General features: G+C 36.0%; 3 protein-coding genes across 5 annotated transcripts in view; 2 read left to right on the top strand and 1 right to left on the bottom strand.

Annotated features, from left to right (window-relative positions):
- LOC131799210 (uncharacterized) overlaps positions 1-2,711 on the top strand; it is a 4,391-nt gene extending 1,680 nt beyond the window's left edge. The window contains exons 2-3 of the mRNA XM_059116914.2: positions 1-692; positions 1,215-2,711. The exon at positions 1-692 is cut by the window's left edge and continues 693 nt beyond it. Of these exons, the coding sequence (XP_058972897.2) occupies positions 1-692; positions 1,215-1,947 (1,425 nt within the window). The 3' untranslated portion in view covers positions 1,948-2,711. The remainder of the gene's footprint in view (positions 693-1,214) is intronic.
- A 1,316-nt stretch (positions 2,712-4,027) lies between these two features.
- LOC131799186 (uncharacterized) lies at positions 4,028-9,747 on the top strand. The gene is made up of 7 exons (XM_059116885.2): positions 4,028-4,418; positions 5,236-5,417; positions 6,002-6,342; positions 6,452-6,582; positions 7,038-7,240; positions 8,104-8,553; positions 9,165-9,747. The coding sequence occupies exons 1-7, from the start codon at positions 4,067-4,069 to the stop codon at positions 9,405-9,407; spliced, it is 1,902 nt and encodes a 633-aa protein (XP_058972868.2). The 5' UTR covers positions 4,028-4,066; the 3' UTR covers positions 9,408-9,747.
- On the bottom strand, positions 9,737-18,251 carry LOC131799187 (late secretory pathway protein AVL9 homolog). Of its 3 annotated transcripts, none has more exons than XM_066173582.1 (18): positions 17,882-18,251; positions 17,634-17,754; positions 17,361-17,464; positions 16,893-16,964; positions 16,118-16,207; positions 15,919-15,988; positions 15,709-15,749; positions 15,522-15,560; positions 14,574-14,643; positions 14,086-14,156; positions 13,464-13,535; positions 13,044-13,178; positions 12,496-12,631; positions 11,623-11,703; positions 11,440-11,554; positions 11,303-11,356; positions 11,074-11,138; positions 9,737-10,897 (listed from the first exon to the last, which is right to left on the bottom strand). In XM_066173582.1, exons 1-18 carry the CDS (start codon positions 17,954-17,956, stop codon positions 10,734-10,736), a joined length of 1,575 nt encoding a protein of 524 aa, XP_066029679.1. In that variant the 5' UTR covers positions 17,957-18,251; the 3' UTR covers positions 9,737-10,733. The 3 variants fall into 3 exon arrangements, with proteins under 3 accessions (XP_066029679.1, XP_066029680.1, XP_066029681.1); XM_066173583.1 differs by having other exon boundaries at positions 17,366-17,464; positions 17,882-18,040; XM_066173584.1 differs by lacking the exons at positions 17,361-17,464; positions 17,882-18,251 and adding an exon at positions 17,293-17,332.
- Positions 18,252-18,531: the final 280 nt, after the last annotated feature.

Below are 18,531 nucleotides of genomic sequence, written 5' to 3'. Positions count from 1 at the left end.
TGTCCATTCAAATCTGCTGAGAGTGAAGGAAAGCCACTTTTCAGTCCAGCAGAATCTGTATTGCCCTCAGAGTCTGAGTCAGAAGAGCCTTCTACCCATTTTGTTAACCTCAAGGATTTAAAAGAAACTTGCCCAGCATTTGCATCTGGATGTCCATTTGCAAAAGTTGGTGACAAACAGTTGGATGAAGAGCTGAAACAGTGTCCTGAATTCAAAGATGGATGCCCTCATAAGGACAGTGAAACTATTGGAGATATTTACAAAAAGCTTGCCAGTCTTCCATCCTTCTCTGTGCAGGGATCACATGGTGCTAAGCTCGTAGAAATTTTCAGGTACATACATGAAGTGTCCAATGGACTGAAAGAGGAAATGGGTGAGTGTCCCATGTTTGCAACAGTGGAAGGATGTCCATTCAAGACTGTCTGCAGTGACGGCAAACCACTGGTTGACAAGCTGGATGGTCAACGTTGGACCAAGATTTTCCAGAGTTCAATTGATGACATCAAAGAAGATGTCAATAAAGAAATTGAGAAAACAGAACCATCTATTCATCTGTCAAAGGAGTTGAAGAAAGGCACCAAAGTTATCCACAGAGAAGCAGAAAATATTCACTTTGTAAAGGAGTTTGCTAAGGGAAGGATTGAGAGACAGTGGTATAAAGAACTTTTGGCTGATCTTTACTTTGTGTACAGGTAAGTTCTATACCTGGTTTATATAAACCTGTTGTAATTACGGCTGCTACATTTTCTCAGGACACACTACTTTCCACCCAACCTCTCCCCTCTTAATTCCTATCTAGGATAGAAACATCAATATGGGGTTGTTGTGATCCTTCCTATTGTCATTGCACAATGAAGATTGAATTTTTCTTTAATTGCTTAGTGTTGACTGCTGTGTATGGCAGGCATTGTTATTTTCATCTCAAAATTTAATAAATTGTAGAGGACTAACATTCATGAACAGGGAAACATACAGAAAAAAATTTTAGAAATTTCGATCCATCTTGTAAAAGTGCAGATCAAAATAACAATATCTAGAGATATATTGTGAGCCCAAACCTCTACTGCATGCCATAGAGTCATAGCAAATCATTTAATAGGTGTTTGCAAGGGATTTCATTTGCAGAATTTTACTTAGTAGGCAGACAACCCTAAGACTGAGTTACAATGCCAATTGTATCACTGCTAATTACCCACTCCCCCTTTCTATTTCAGAGCACTTGAAGAAGAGAGTGAGAGACATAAAGATCATGATCTGTTCAAAGCAGTACATTTTCCTAAAGAGCTTGGTCGTTTGCAGTCCTTGGAAGAAGATATGGAGTTTTATTTTGGCGAGGAATGGAAGGAGCAAGTTCCAATGTCTGCAGCTACAAAAGCCTATGTTGACAGAATCCATGAAGTAGCTGACAAGGATCCAGCTCTGTTGATAGCTCATCATTACACCAGGTACCTGGGGGATTTGTCAGGTGGACAAATTTTAAGAAAAATGGCCACTAAAGCTATGGATCTCCCAAGTACTGGAGAAGGAGTGCACTTTTATGTCTTTGATAACATTCCTGATGCTAAGAAGTTTAAGAACAAGTACAGATCCTGCCTTGATGAACTCAGCATTGACAAAGTGAAATCAGATGAGATTGTTAAAGAAGCAAATTATGTTTTCCTGCTCAACATTCATTTGTTTCAAGAGATAGATGATATGGCTGGATTCGAATATCAGGTTACCAAGAAGAAAAAGAAGCTGACAGTTGAAGAGGTTTACAGTAGCATTGACACCAGTAAAGATCAGGCTCATGGGGTGTGTCCATTTGCAGTCATGGCCAAAAAACCTGCACAAGGAAACACAACAGCTCCAAGAAGTGAAGGAAGGAATGTTCATCCAGTGCTTCTGGCAGTAATTATTGCAATTGCAGCCATTCTGCTAGGGCTGGTGTTCACCAAAATAATGTGAAACAGTACAATGTTGTGTTGCTTGTATTAAGAACAGTGCTTTCAAAACAAATTTATATGACAATAGAAAAACATTTTGATCCTTGATTTAATTCAGATTAACAGTTTTAATATTATAGTTATTATTAAATGAGAGTACAAGATCAAGGTGTTCCATAGTGTAGAGGTTTGAGTGGTGAATACAGGTGATCTCAAGTGAGGAATTGTAGGTATCAAAGAACTAGTTTTTTGCTTTTGGTATTTTCAAATTTATAATTTTTGACCATCATGGCTAACTTTCAGTAGAAGTAATTGAAGCATCCAACTAAAAAATAATTTTTGAATATGCACAGTGAACTTGATGTTGCCAGAATAGGACACTGTCATGAAGAAAAGTTATTTTAGTGAAAGTAAGTCAATGAATGAAGGCATCAATAAAGAAATTGGATGACGATTTTTTTATGAGGACTTAAAAGAAGCAGATGATCCTAAGGGGTTATCAACCCTACTGCTGAAACTCTAGTAAAGACAAGTACATTTAGATTCAGAATTTTGGGCAATGATGATGCAGTATCATTTTTCTACAATTTATAATTCCTTTACATGTTTATGGGAGCTATTAAATTTAGAGTGATAGTTTAATGTGCAGCTCTCATATTATATTGAAGAATAGTCCTGACATTTGAAACAATTTATATATATTAATGTAATGATTTAATAAATGCTAATCAGTTAATATATAGTCAGAAATATGCATTGGAAGTTATTTCAAATTAATTAAAATTATGTCGCATAGAAATTGTGGATTCTTCTTTTGTACTGTTTCCTGGTGAAGGAAATGTTTTTCCCGATGAACCCATTACACCCTGAGATCAGTATCAATATTCTCCATACCCCTCTCTATACATTTCTTTTATTTCCTTCATTCCCATGATTCAATAGAATTACTGTTGGGAGAAATTATATGCTGGTCACTCTCAGGGTTAAAAGGGCCTTGAACCAATTTTCATCCGTACCAGTGATTAAATTGTGAACCACGATGGAAAGTTAACTTTAAATGTGATGACCATAACAAAACTTTGTATCTCAAAGAATACTGGATTTTCACCGGTATCTTATAAAATACTCGCGTTGAACAAGAATATATTTCATGGTTCAGTAGATTTTATGCAATTTAGCTTTTTTCTCTTATTAATTTCAAATGAAACTTCTATAGGACTGAATAGTATCACTCAACAAGGGTGAAGTCAAAGCTGTTAAGTAGTTTAAGCTTGGATTAGAATAAAAGAGCTCGACATCCGCCTTTACTGTAATGGACGAATTTGCACTTCCCACTATCGGAAATACGTCACACACGAAACGGGTACTACTATTGTGTTCCCACTGTTAACCTGGGTTTGTCGTGAGTTTGCTGACTTATTTCATTCTTTATCGTGTTAAGAGGTAGATATTTCATTAAATACAGTCAAGAAAGCAGGAGGACAAATTTACGTGGAGAAATTATCTCAGTTCCGGGAAAAAATATTGAACTACGTACATTTAAACGCTTTACAATTTTTTTCCGCGTCAAGTCATCAAATCAAATAGGTCAACATCCAAAGAAAACAGAGCGGTCCTTCAAAGCTTTCTCTCAGCGTTCTCACTTGATTTCGCAACTAACTGTTTTGGTAATGTGAAGGTCACTCAAAAATTTTTTATCTTTGATCAGACAGCAACAACTACAACAACAAATTCATTGATCCTAAGACAGATTCTCTGTCTCTGTTAGGTCGAAATTTCGTATCGGTTGATCCTAAACTTCACAGATACAAAAATTTACACAAAGTGTTTATTTGTCTGCTAGACACCTAAGGATCCCAACAATACATACTGCACAACTGGGACATGCAGCTGATGGACAGCTGACTATGCATTTTTAAGGGATATCTGCTTTGCTCCTTTATGAGTGCACTCTTGACCTTTAGCCACCTTAAATTGATACAATGAACTTAACGCGTCATAGAATCTGTTAGCTCATTTATTTGTTTAAGCGACAGAAGTGTAAACGTGACTAGTGGCTTGAAGGAAGCATTTAGAGAAATATGTTCAACGGCCATATTGGCACGACGTAGAGGTCAAATTTAACACTTGAACATCACAGCATGATAGTGTATACATCGTTATTTGCTATGATTTTTGTCGGCGGTCTCCTAGTTTCTGTTCTCGCTCAGATCCGGAAAAAACGTCGAAGCAAATTTCACACTGTACGGAGTTTACTGATCCACTACTTTATCAATCGCTTTGTGTATCTCTTGGGAGCTAAAGCAAGAAGACGCTTGGAAAAAGACACAAAAAGTTTTCCTCAAGTTCAAGAAACATTTTTGTTGAACATTCTCAGGAAAAACTCAAAGACTAATTATGGCAGAGAATTCAAGTTTCAAGAAATAAGGAGCTGCCGGGATTTTACTGATGTTCATCCCATCACCAAGTATGATCACTATAAACCATTTGTGGGTAAGTGGAAAGATGAACGAAATATGAAGCCGAGTAACAGAACAGTCTGCATGTGACGACTGTAATACCTTAAGGCATATACAGGTTTGCGCTTGTCGGGTAGTAATCACGAATTTGTCACTGACCACTCCCAAGTTAAAGAGGCAAGACCTTGAAGCTGATTTTATCCAGCAGTGATCATTCATAGAAAATAGATTCGCGTTATCTTGCTAGGCGTAATATTGAATAGAGTAATATATACGCAAAAAAAGAATGATTTGAAATATTCAAGTAATTTATTTTGGTGAAGAAATAAAAAAACAAACTGATGTTTTTGTCTGGTTACAGAAATAAATCAAACCTCTGGAGAACGTTTTTGGATAACTTAAACTCTGAAATACGGATAAGCCATTGATACTGGTCAATACAGAGATTAATATTTGTTTCATTCGTTGATCTGTTCCTTTCTGACGAGCATCTTGCGCCAAAAGTTTTTAATCATTTCACAACAGCACTTCATATTGATATTTTCTGAAAAAAATGAAAAAGATAAGGATTGTTTTCTATTGTTTTTGTGGCTTCTTCCAGCTTTGAAGAGCACGGAAAAGATAGATAAGAAAACAGGAATTCTCTAACTCGTAAAATTTTCGATGAAACCTAACTTTATCACTAAAAGCAGAATTTACAACTGAGATACAATTTTAGGATAATTTGGTATTCGCGCTAGGACAATAAGATTTTATGCCTGAGAGTTCTTTATTGAATATCGAAAAACCTCTTCCGTAACTCATCAAAGTAAACGTTTTAACCAAGTTTATAAATTTAATTTTCACCACAGATGAAATTTATCGAGGAAAGACGAATGTACTGACCAATCAAGATCCTTGGATGTTGGCGGTAACATCCGGAACAACAGGAAGAAGCTGTCTTATTCCCAAGACACGAAACAATTCTCGAGTATTCGTGGAATACGGATTCTCCGTGGGACTTTATCACACTTTGTTTAACGTTCTACCCCTGGTGAGCAGAAGTAATCGTTAAATGAGATTAAAACATTGCCACACAGGATGGAAAGAATAACATAATTTTCTTCTTTTTGCGGTCCCTCAAGTGTTCCTGTGTTGCTTTAACGGAGTTTTTTTTACGTCAGGTTAAGAATTATCCTTTTTGTGTGCTTAGCTTTCATGACCTCGATCTCCATTTAGGAATCGCAACAGAAAGCAGTCATACGCAATAGATAGAGCTTTAGAACACGAGATTAGCACGAAAAGCTAAGGGTTATGCAAGCGTGGGTAGTCATGTGAACCACAAGCAATTATGGTGTGGGTAGAAATTTCTAGAATTTTTATCTCTAATTTTACATTTAAAATCTAATTTTCCAAATCTAATTTTCCAAATCTAATTTCACAACTGACAACCGCATTATTAATGACCTATTTAATGGCATCTGAGCGATCAATACGCCAAGGGCACGCAATTTATCAGCATGGCAGGCCGCACGGGCTTGAATTTCTGTACTCAGAATGTCCTGACCAAGTCAGGCGGCCATGGCCGATTAATCTCTCTTTACCAGAAACCCTGTAACATGATTCATCTTTCCTTAGGCGGACAGCTTACAGAAGTCTCTTAAACTGTTTCACGCTCCTCAAGTAAGATGCTCAGAAGGAGGGATTCCAATAGGACCTTCAACTTTAGCGCCTTCATTACAGCTCCACGCCCTGTCCACTCCCCGAGTGCACCTTGACGTCCCGTCTGAACCCGCTGGACTTTATATTCACGTCTTGTTTGCACTGAGAGATAGAGACCTGGGTGCGATTCTGGGCAATTTTGCGTTTTGGATTCACGGGGTTTTCGTCTTCCTTGAGAGAAACTGGAAATTATTGGTACAAGACTTGGAGAAAGGTGAAATCAATATGGATCTTGACATAACAGATGGAGTTCGAAAGTAAGTATTATGAATTCAACCCAAACGTTCTCTCAGAATATCAACTACTTTTTTGTTGTTGTGTGATCATAACTGATTGTATCTTCTTTGTCTGCCTCTTATTTCCAAGAGAGCTAAATAAGCTGCTAAAGCCAGATAAACAACGAGCAAATGAACTAAGGGTGGAGTTTCAGAAGGGCTTTGATGGAATCGCCAGGAGAATTTGGCCACACCTTGCATATGTTCATGGAGTAGTGTCAGGTGAGTTCTCGTCACAATATTGTCGCATGTTTCGAAAATATCAGCTTAAATTACTTACGCTTGTCAAGTTTTAACCATATGACTGATATTTGTATAAAAAAGAATCCTGTTATTGCGACCATCATTGGGCCATCAAAATTTGACACCATTAACGGAGTATCAGCTTTCCTCACATCTGTTATTTGTTAAGTCACACAGCGCACTCCCTCCCCCCCCCCCCCCTCGGAAAAATGTTTTTGAAGGAAGGGCTGGTGCCTAACATTACAAAGAACAACTGCAATGGAGAGTAACGACGTGGTTTAGAGAGCAAAAGACTGGACTTATCCTGTTTGGGGCATAAAACTTGGACGCATGTAGGAGGGGGATGCAGTCGTAGGGCGTAAGGAAAGACTTGCAGCATGTTTTGCACATCAAAAAAGGAGAAAATTTCCATGCTGCATCTTCTTCCCTTTAAGGTTCTTCTGAGCTTTATGCCACGCAGTTACGGGAGCGCTATCTCAAGGGTGTGGCACTGTGTTCCACCATATATGGAGCAACTGAAGGATTGATTGGAGTGAACTTATGGCCACTGAACTCGGAACTTTGCTATCTCCTTGTACCTCGCTCAATGTTCTTTGAGTTCATACCACTGGAGCATACTCACGAAGAACAACCGAAGGTATTTGAAAGAGCTATCTTGTTTCTCACGTTCAAGCAACGAAATGTCACTTGATTTCAGAATAAACATAACCGCTCAAAAAGAACGTCCATGAACAAACGAACCCAGAGATCGCTAGCACTTCATATATTCTGACAAGTTAGGCAAGACAGGCCGGTTATTAAAACGTATTTGCTTCATCTTGCTTTGTGATTGGTCCAGAAAACTTGTGCCATCTTCTCAACCAATGAGACGCCAGACGAACATCACTTGTGACCTAATCACCCGTGTTTTCCCGCGCTTTTGGTTGTTTGCCCGACTGTTTTAGCTTTGAGTTCTTAATGGCTTATAATTATATTTTTATTCGTTACAATTGGCCGCAGCGATTATTTTGGTTTCGGCTTTTTGACAGTCAATTTATAATTGCTCTTAAATTTTTCCAGTGTTAGTCAAAAGTCTACTTTCCAGCGTTCATAAAAGCCGACGTTTTGAAATGTTTGGCTAACTTTAGGACCATTAAGAATGTTTTTTTTTTAATAAAGACTAGCTGGCAGCCACGTGCTATAAAGACTAAACAATTTCAGTTACAGCTTTGTTAAAGTGGTTTTTTTTTTAAATGGGCATACTGTTGTGATATGATCCCATTTGTGAATGTACTTCTCCCATGAAACGACAAAATTGTCATCTCTAGTGACAATTATTCCGGATCTCCTTTACTTAGGTCATTCTTTCTATCACTCATCCTTAAAGTTGATGGGATATCACACACCGCCCCCTTCCCCTGAAAAGAAACGTTAGTTTATCCCTGGTGGTGTAATGCATGACATTCCAAACAACGGCTACGAAGAGACAGTTTAGCCATGCACATGTCATATTTTTTACAGACGCTGTTTGGTGATGAAATCGAACCCGGTTGCTTATACGAACTAGTGGTAACCACACTGAGCGGTTTGTACCGTTACAGGATTGGAGATGTGGTGAAAGTTGTCCGTTTTTACAACAATTGCCCGGTGGTAGAGTTTCAGTACAGACAAGGTCAGCTATTAAACATGCGCTCGGAGAAAACGACTGAGACGATGATGTACGAGGCAATTACGAATGTGCTCAGAGGGAAAGGCGAGAAATTTAACCTCGTGGATTACACATGCGCAGAGAGCATTCTGTTGGATTTTATCCCAACGAAGATGGATTTCGTTAAGGAAAATATTGGCCAGGGTAAAAACAACAACCACAGATGCAAGGCTGACTTCGATGATGTTAAGCCATTCTACATAATTTTCTTGGAGTTTAGTGCAACGCGAGACCCAGGAGAGAATAGGCCGCTTTCACAGGAGGTAAGAATCAAAGCTATCTCTTTGTCTCCTCACTTCTTCTGGTAGGAACTGTAGTTATAAAATTCGAACTGCTGAGGAAGATGCTACCACAGGGATAGGTAGATGAACGAGGTCCAGAGCTATTAACACCATCATTATCGCTATGATTATAGTTATCGTTAGCACTATCATTATAAATTTCTCCATTATTATTTTTACACCATTGTCATTACACTCTTATCATAGCGTCATCTTAACCGTTGTAAATAAAGTAAACTTCCGATGTTGTCAAAAAACTAAAAACCATAATAAACACAAAGGCCAATCAGAACAAAGCTTGCTTTCATAATTAGCCAATGAGAACTCAGAGTAAAACCAGGTAAACTGCATAAGACGCAGGAAAACGTGGGTGACCAAATCGAGATTTATTTCAGTTTTACATCTGACTTGTTGAGAAGATGGCACACGTTTTCTTGACCAATCACAGAGATAATTTCAGTAAAACAATCTGAATCCAGGATAACTATCGTCACCTAATTAGTTACTACTCGAACACATAATCGCGTTTGTGTAATTCAGCCTCGCATGTATGTCTGTTGCCTTTTTAAAACTGTCACTGATTTTCCTTTTAGTTGGACCACGCCCTTTGTGAGGTGAATCCATTTTATCTCATTCGTCGTGAAAATGGCGGCTGTATTGACAGACTCAAAGTTTTTTTGGTCCAACCAGGTACGTTCAAGAAATTTCGCGACTTTCTACTCAAAGTCACACCAACTGCTGTCAACCAACTAAAGATTCCGCGGAAACTGACGTCGAAAGAACAACTGATGTTCTTTTGCGAGAATTCTGGCCACAGAGCACGTTTAAATAATTAGCAAACTTCGAGAAAAGCGCTATGATTAGAGCGCAGTTCAATTGAGTATCAAAATAGACCCCCCTGTTATCACTTCCGCTGATCAGAAGAGAGGAAGATATTGAAAGGAACCAATAAGAGTCCAAAGTAAACACGTTGCGGGTTTTCTAAACCAATCACAAAGCAAAAGAAAGCAAAACCTATGAAAACCTGGAATAATTTTGACACTCGGTTGAAAACCGTTCTATTTATAGCAAAACAAATCCAGAACGAAAAGAGTAAAGAGCCAATACTCTAACCAGTTTTCTCCACGGAGAACATACGAAAAACGAAGACTAAAGAGCAAATCAGTCACGGTGGAGAAAACACTATTTATTTCCGTGAGTAACTTCTATTATTGCAGCGACAATATAGTGTCCTAAGGTATCATTAACAACATACCAATATTATTTAACATATCACAGGACATATCGCATCGTTCAGTATCTATCATTTTACTATCCCATAGTTTTGGTTCCTCACTCAGGAGTTCATCACACTATATTAGTCACAAGGGTAAGATATTTGTTTAATTGCATACATTTTTTGGATATCATATCATCAAATTATTTTTTTGGCGCACGCTTGAGTAAAGCACCGTGTACAACTTAAAACGTATATTAATTACGTTTTATCAACTGAGTTGATACTGTAAATTGATCACCGTAAAGAGTTTCAAAGCTGATGTTTTGAGCGTTAGCCCTTCGTCAAAGCAGATTTTTTATTATCAACTCAGTTGATAAAACCAAATCATTTATAACATAGTTATTTATAATGCAGTTTCCATACCCAGAAAATTAAAATTGAACATGCTCCATGAGATAACACAGCTGACACAATATTTTCCTGCTAGAGATTCCCCTTTTCTCTGCAAATTATTATAAATTGTGCTGCTTGGGTGAAAAGATGCCTAACTGATTAAGTTAACAAGCTATTTTGTTATTTTTCATAAAAATTTAGATATTTTTTTATTTTAGGAAACTTCCCCAGAATTGAAAGGCTCTTAACAGAAAAATGCAATGTAGGCAAAATAATAATAATGATAATGATAATAATAAGTTGATTTACATAATAAATTATAATAAAAATAATTACCTGACAAAAAGAGTTTAATGGGTCCTTTCTGCTCAACCTTGCCTGTAGTAAATACTTTCCCAATACAATAGTATGATGACAATGTCTTTAAAGTGATTTAATTCCTTAACTACGACATCTTTGCATGACAAGCTTGGATGATACCTTTTTGTCATTATCAGCATACTGACTGCATTACCAGCCAAGTACAATCACTAAATTGCTGCACCATTCATCATTCCTGTAGCCCTGCATTCTTTTCTTCATCAATTTTTGCTTCACTTTTCTCTTCTGGTGCTTTACCCTCCCCAGTCTCCTCTTCATTCTGCTCTGAAGATGATTGCGTCAACTCAGACAACCATGATGTCACAAATGAGCGTGCACTGTTAATAGCCCCACCTAAGAAAAAAAATAAAGAATCAAAATATCATAACTTCCTAAACTCCTTTGATGTTTTCCCTAGTTCTGGAAGCTGTCTCCCACTCATCCCCCAAGGACAACAAGGAGAGAACTCTGGGAACAAGTTTGTGCAATCCCTCACCTCTAGAGGATCTAAAAACAAATACCTATCATACCTACAACTTTGCCAGTTTCCACCACAGCATGACCAATCCTACGGCCTCTTTCTGTCTGCATAACACTACACAACAAACAGATACATATTGTACTTTAGAAAATTGGTAGACAACACTGTGTATAATTTCTGAACTTTACTTAAAAGCATTCCTTTGTGACATGCTCTTGAAATAAAAATACAAACAACAACAACCAGTTTAAAATGGATTTAATAGGCTAACATCTTACTTAGAGAGTCTGATTTTAATGTCTGCTAGTCCCATCTGTCCTTGAAAAGGATGTCTGTCAAGAAAATGGTGTTAAACTGTTACTACAATTTAGGGTTTGCAATGAAAAGCAAACTTTGGAAATGCCATGTACTTTACCCAGCATGTACATCATCAATCCCTGTGTGTTCTTTTCCTCTCCACACTTGATAGTTTGTAGTTTGTTTCCAGGCCTCTATGAACTTCTCATTGTAGTTTGCCATCCCATCACCCCCTGCAAATAGTGGAGTATCAGACAAGTGCTCCCACATTAGAAGCAAAGCCATACACAGGATCACAAACCTGTGTGTTGAATGGTTGATAACAATGACAGAAGATACAATTTGAACTGGGCTCTGATCCACTCATCACTACCATCCCAGCCTAAGGAATACAAGAAAAAAATAATTAAAACTGGACTCTGATCAAAATTTCTTGGCAAGTTCCTGACATTGTAATAAATCAACAAGATAGGTTACTCTCTGGGTAAGTTTCAACAATAAGTGAAATAGAAGCAAAAGTGTTTACTTCAGTTCCAAAGATGTAATGTAAAAGAAACTGACTGAAATATCGTAAGTTTTCCTGGAAAATTTTTCAACTGAATCACACTGATGAAGGCTAAACGATTCTGTCAAAATATTTTCCAAAAAAAAACCAACCATGTTCCAGTCAGTTTCTCCTTAACTAAGTGAAACGATAATATTATTTGTCCAAATCTGAAGAGATAGTAACCTAATTCTGTGAGGGATTAACACTGTGCATATAGACATAACAAATATTTATCCCACCATTAGTCAGTAAAAAGCAAAAATGAGTTTCCTTGACAACATGTGAGGTTAGTGCTCATATCCCCCCCCCCCCCTGTCGTCTTTCCTAGGGTTGCAAAGAGGCATCGCCAATATTGAGGTGGCAACTGAGGAAGTTTCAGCTCCTAACTCTCTCCACTGGGTTTAAATAAACCAACAAATGGAATGTTTATTCTGCTTGAAACATTTTTTAAGTGGAGTACAGTTCAAATGTATAAGAAATATGAGCACAAGTCAACTATTCAGATAGAAAAATACCACATTGAGACAATTTTTCTCTAATTGTCAATGGTAGTGATGAATTATATATACACACAATCAAAACTAAAAATAAATTAATTCTATCAAGGTCAAAATCACTGCAATTAACCTGCTTCTTGTTGGCCTTTCTCAGCATAATCATCAACGTGATGAATTAGATAGTCTGCAAACCTCAGGTCAGCAGTTGATAATGACAACTGTTCGTTTAGTTCAGGATCATGAATTTCAATTGTACTACTCTCCAGCTGTTGTCAAAAACAAACTTATAGATTAACAAACAAATGTAAATTCACTATTTTGTCCTTTTCCCTGCAATACACAAAACATTTTCAGGTAACCTTGGAACTCCCAAGATCTGATTGTTAAATCCTTCCCTCCAATTGCTAACCATTAATCTTATATATTGCTTGATCAAGAAAACAACCTCTACCTGATACATTTGAATATTCTCATTACCTATTTGTTAGACAATGTATGGATATCATAGGGAGAAGTTAAATGTTAATCCTTTTGGGAGTTAAAATAAACAGGAAGAACCATTTTGTAATCATCCATTGTAGAATGGACTGCAGGTAGCCTTAAGCAATTCATATTGAGGCGTTTGTGATAGAAACTTAGTAGATTTATACTAATATGTGATAGCTCCTTTGTACTCACATCCACCAAAACATCTGATAATCCTTTTTGCCGTTTGTACAAATAATTTGATGCCCCAACCACAAAACTTCTGACATGAGAACTCTTCAACAGTTCCATTTGTTGCAAAGATAAATAGGGATGAAACAAAGAGTTCTATGAGGAAAAAAAAATGAGTTGTAGAAATATCCACACCACATTGTAAGATGGTAATGCTGTTGTAACATAAAATGTTGTGTATTTTATGGGAGTTCATTTGTTCTTCACTGTCTCGAACTATAAGAATAATATCTAAACCTTTTAGAGCAGTCAGCTGAAAATGAAGAAATGTCTTTTTTTAAGAAACAGTAGAAATCATCATCATTTTTTAAGGAATTAATTAACATTGAACAGTGAATCCTTAGCAGGTGATACAATATTAAGCATATTTATTTGACTCACTTTTGTAAAGATTGCTAAAGGAAATCCAAATAAATCCACTGATAGCTGTTCATATTCATGGACATGAATATCCTGTTTCAGTGTAAAACAACGACAAAAACTTACTTAACTTGAAATTACCTGCTCAGTTAATTACTGGGTCATACATTAGTAATAACATTATTTCATGCATTCCTCTATGGATTCTTAAAAACTCTTAGTTAACCATTATGCAGTGTACCCACACACCTGGAAATCTGTCATGAACTTCATTCCCAACATATATTTTTAAATCTTTTTTTCATTACTTTCTGTTTAAAAACTCCAAACATACTTGCAGGTGTATAATATCTGCAACTTTTGAGCATCATTTTGCTGATATGAGCAGATTATTGTAAGAACATTTTTCATAAATTTCCATATTTAAAAAACATAAAAACAGGCAGGTTGCCCCCCCTATGATCCTTTAAAAGAGGTAACCATGAGAGAATGTTCTAAATAATGTGAATTAAAACATAGAGTTTAAAGGGAATCTCCAACATGAGACCAAAAGATGTAATAGCACAACAGAAATCTGGCTAGCCGTCCTACTCTGACTGTTACAATTCAAAATGTTTATAATTTAATTATAAAACATACATACACTCTCTGACTTGTCCTCTTGAAAAATTTTTTCTCTGGTGACTGAATACACCAGACCACCCTGAATCATTCCTACAAAACACAAAAAACATGAATACTGACTTATGTTCTGTTCAGCATTGGAGGTTGAATGTGGGAGAAATAAAAATTATTGCCACAAAGTGCCTTGAATAAATAAGAAGTTTATCATTGAGTTGCAAGGGCAGCTTTCTTAGCCAAAAATAACCATCTAACATACACTAAAGGTGGTAATTAAAACCACAATACCAACTTGCTATATCTTTATTATATTGAAATAGAAAATTAATCACTTCAGGCTTTTTCAGGCAACAGTTTTAGCACTTTATTATATTTATTGTACATGTCTGCCTGTGGTAAAGGTCAGATTCCTTTATGTAAAGTTCTAAAATGTGGCATCAAAAAGAAGAAAACATTTAAACTTTGAATATAGTTATGGTTTTCATAATTGAATACTAATTGAATGCTTACCTGGAAACAGAGAAACAAGTGAGAGAAGCTGTGAGCAAATATTACTAACTGGAAATCCATGAAAGATGACCTGTGATAAAGATGTGAAAAGTATTTAATTTAATTTAATAATAAGTTCTTATATAGCGCATTAAAATTGAACTCTATGCGCTTTACAATTACAAATTAACAAAATTTCGATAAAAATCCTATACATGCAATTCGCTACTCTATCTAAACTAATGAATTATTACGTGTTATGCATATGTTTGACAACGTACGATATCAAATAATCTGGTGGCTTAATTTTTGAAAAGATAAGTTTTCAATAAGCGTTTAAAGGAGTCAACAGATTCGGCGTTTTTTATGCATTCAGGTAGTTGGTTCCACAAATACGGTGCTGCGTAGGAGAATGCTCTTTGCCCATACGTTTTAGTTCGAATTGTTGGGACCTCAAGTAGATTCATATTTGATGAACGGAGGTTTCGTGCTGGAATATATCGACTAAGAAGTTCAACAAGATAGGTTGGAGCCATGTCATTTAGTGCTTTGTATGTTATCAACAGTATCTTGAATTGAATTCGTTTTGTGACCGGGAGCCAATGAAGTTTCCTAAGTATAGGTGTTATACTGTCTCTTGATTTGGCACCGACTAACAAGCGTATACGTATGTTAACTTCAAATTACAATTGAAAAATCCTTATTAACAACATAATATCACTGTGTCAAGTAGAAGAGAAGTATAGTGTATGTAATGAAAACATATAAATTTCTTTTATAACTTCTTCAAGACATGGCATACAAAAGTTATGCCTCACATTGCTTGTAAATATTTTGTAATTTTCAGTCTGTTTCAGTTTGATACACTAAATACATCAAACATCACAGGACAATGCATGAGACAAAATTATATGAAAGTTAACCTCTCTAGTTTAAAACTTTGTGATCAATTATGCAAAAAACACACACCTTTCTTTCAAGGAGAAGCAGTTTAAGAAGAGTTAAAATCTGTAAAGTTGAAGAATATAATTTATTATTTTAATTAAGTTTTTATGTTATATAAACTAATGAACCATTTTTTACTTCTTCTTCAGCTTAAGAATTCTGTTAATTAAACATGTAAAGTAGTTATTATGACAGAACTGCTTTTACTCACCCGATGTCTGAACTTTCTAACTAATTCTACAGCTGAAAAACCTATCAATAGGGAAAAAACAGTTACCAAAAAAACCCTGGAATTGTATAATCTATAACCTTGGCATGACACCATTACTTATGGTATGGTTTAATTGGGAAAATTTTATAACCACTTTCTTTAGAGACTTTTTAACTATTCATTATTAATATAAAACCATGAAAAACTCACCAATGAATAGTAAAGATTCTTCTGATATCAGACTTGGTGAAACAGTCATGTTTAAATTTCTATATAGTTCCTGAAAACCCATGCAATATTATTTTGAATTAAAAGAAACCAAGTTATTAGTGATAACAGGGAAAGATGTCAAAACAAAGCTTTCACAATTTGTTTCTAGTACAGTTGCGTCTGTGCGGATATCAAGTACCTCTAAAATTCCTGTTTGAGAGAAATCCTTTTCTTCAAAATAGAGTCTGGTAGCAACTTGCAGCTTTTCTCTTAGGTATCCATAAAGTGGCTGATAAAACAAGAAAAAATTATTTAAATAATTGTAGTTGTTTAATGTTTGTCTAGTTCTGTGATAAATTGTAAATTGAATTGTTATTTTTCAATTATTGTCTTCATATTTCCAGTCTTTCTCAAGTAATGGGGTCTTACAATTGAATATCACCTTAAAAACAAAGATGATCTTCAAACAAATGAAAACTTTCAAGTTATTCTTCTAAGGATCTTTATCAATTAAGTTAGTAGCAGGAAGAAGATGATTATCAATTTTATGATAATCCTTACACTAGCACTACTTTTTGTAGGTTTATAAACTATCATTCTCATTAAATGTAAAATAAATGATTATAAATAATTATAAATAATTAGATATTAGTTTAACCTAGAATATACTACCCCCTTCTTAAAAGGTTAAATATCTAATCTAACATATTTATTTTTTTCATTGTGTAGTGGTACATTTTGACCCCCACTGCTTGGTAATACTACATGTTCTGTATTTGAGCTAGCCTACAAAGAATTTGCATTTTTGTGTTTTTTAGGCTACAAAGGCACAAAGTGTTCTCGAGAGACAAGTTGCGTTTTGCATTCTCACAGCACTTGTCTCTGCTTGCCTAGAAAAAGCAAAAATGACACTCAGTCTGCAGGCTGAGTTGAAACAACAGGTTACCTTTCACTTAAGTAACTTGTGTACTCACCAAGCAGGACAGGACACAAATACTCTTCTGTACAGTGCTTCTGGTCACATCCTCACTTTTAATTTTTAAGTCCTGTCAACATAAAATGAATTAGAAACCCTCATTCCAAATTCACAATAAACTCTGAAACGTCTCATTTCCATCTCTAATTTTTAGGAAGCAAAACATGGGCTGAACAAACACTTCATGTGTGCCCCCATCTGGTTAGGAAAAAAGTACAACAGCATTTTCTGTGAGCCTGAATATTCACTTTTATAACAATGCTTCCTCAAGTTATAATATTATTTGTGAAAACTTCTGCTCATGTTGTCGGAACTCTGTTCTTGTCACCAAAGACAGCCCTTTTCAGATATATGCTAACATTGATAATAATATTTGTACATCATACCTATATACGTACTTTGTTTATTCGCATAAGCCTTCCTTTAACTCATCATTATCTGAATTAGAGAAATGAATTATAACAACCTTACTATCAATCTGCTTGTAACAAGAAATTCCAAAAATAGTTGACTGTGGGTTCTGCCTAGTGTCTGCTGTGCTGAGACTTGGTACATGGAAGAAAGTTGTGTCTACAAATTAATGAAAATCAGTAACTTGATTAACAGAGTTTTTAGGCTGCACATTTCTAGTATTGTAAATAAAACAGCCCGAGACTCAATGGATGGCTGTATACGCGATGCTTGAAATGCGCGCTATAAATCACCACCAGACTAAATGAGGAGTTTTCTGGAATAATACCTTGCTCATAGTTATGGGCTCCATCTGGTAAAGCCAAAAACGGCAGAAATTTCCATTCACTCGGAAGTATTGAAGATTGAGAATTTCTTTGCTTTCCCAGCGGTGGATACAAAAACTCCACCTGCAATTTATGGAAATAATAATCATAACGACGAAAACAGGGAAACAATGTCGTATTTTAGTACAGATTTTGGAATGCTTCTCTTCAAAGCTGATACTTTCGAGCAAATAATCGGGACCTATTTTACCTCGGATCCTCGCTGATGATGGAATCCAACCACCACAATATGCAGTATGGCCCTCTCTGGATCGTGGTCAGTCATGTTTACATTTCAGCTGATTCCCAGCTGTTGTATATTGCGAGACAAGCTGTTTAAGAAGACCATCTTCATAACGCCGCCATCTTGAATAAGAGAGCGTGTAGCATGGGGAAGAGCATTACTTCTAGTACCCAGATTTCTCGTTTCACTAAATCTAAACTATGCATGAAACACCTACTCCACTCCATGAGCAAACCTTTTCTACCAGAAGCTCCCTATCCTCTCTCACAACAACAATGGAAATACAAGTTTGCTTCATGGTTGGAACTGTCTTGAGTCACCCTCCTTTTGACATTGATTTTACAACAGCGGTGTCTCAGTGAACCCTGTTACTCCCAAGATCTTATTAGTAATCCTCCTTTCTATCTGTCATACAATTCATATGATGTTATTTAAGAAAATTTGGTATTGGATTGACTAGCAATCCCTAAATTGATATTTTTCTTTATTTTCATCACTTATCTGCCCTATGCTGCATTAATCTTGCTAAGAGAAATTCTGTCTTGGTCCTTTAAGGGAGGTTAAGGGTTAACAATGTAAAGAAAAGAATTTTAAAAGTAAAAACATGTTTTCAATAC

Source organism: Pocillopora verrucosa, chromosome 10 (assembly GCF_036669915.1).
Source record: "Pocillopora verrucosa isolate sample1 chromosome 10, ASM3666991v2, whole genome shotgun sequence".
Taxonomy (NCBI): Eukaryota; Metazoa; Cnidaria; class Anthozoa; order Scleractinia; family Pocilloporidae; genus Pocillopora; species Pocillopora verrucosa.
Note: the sequence above shows the minus strand (reverse complement) of the source record. Positions and strands in the feature narration are given on the sequence as shown.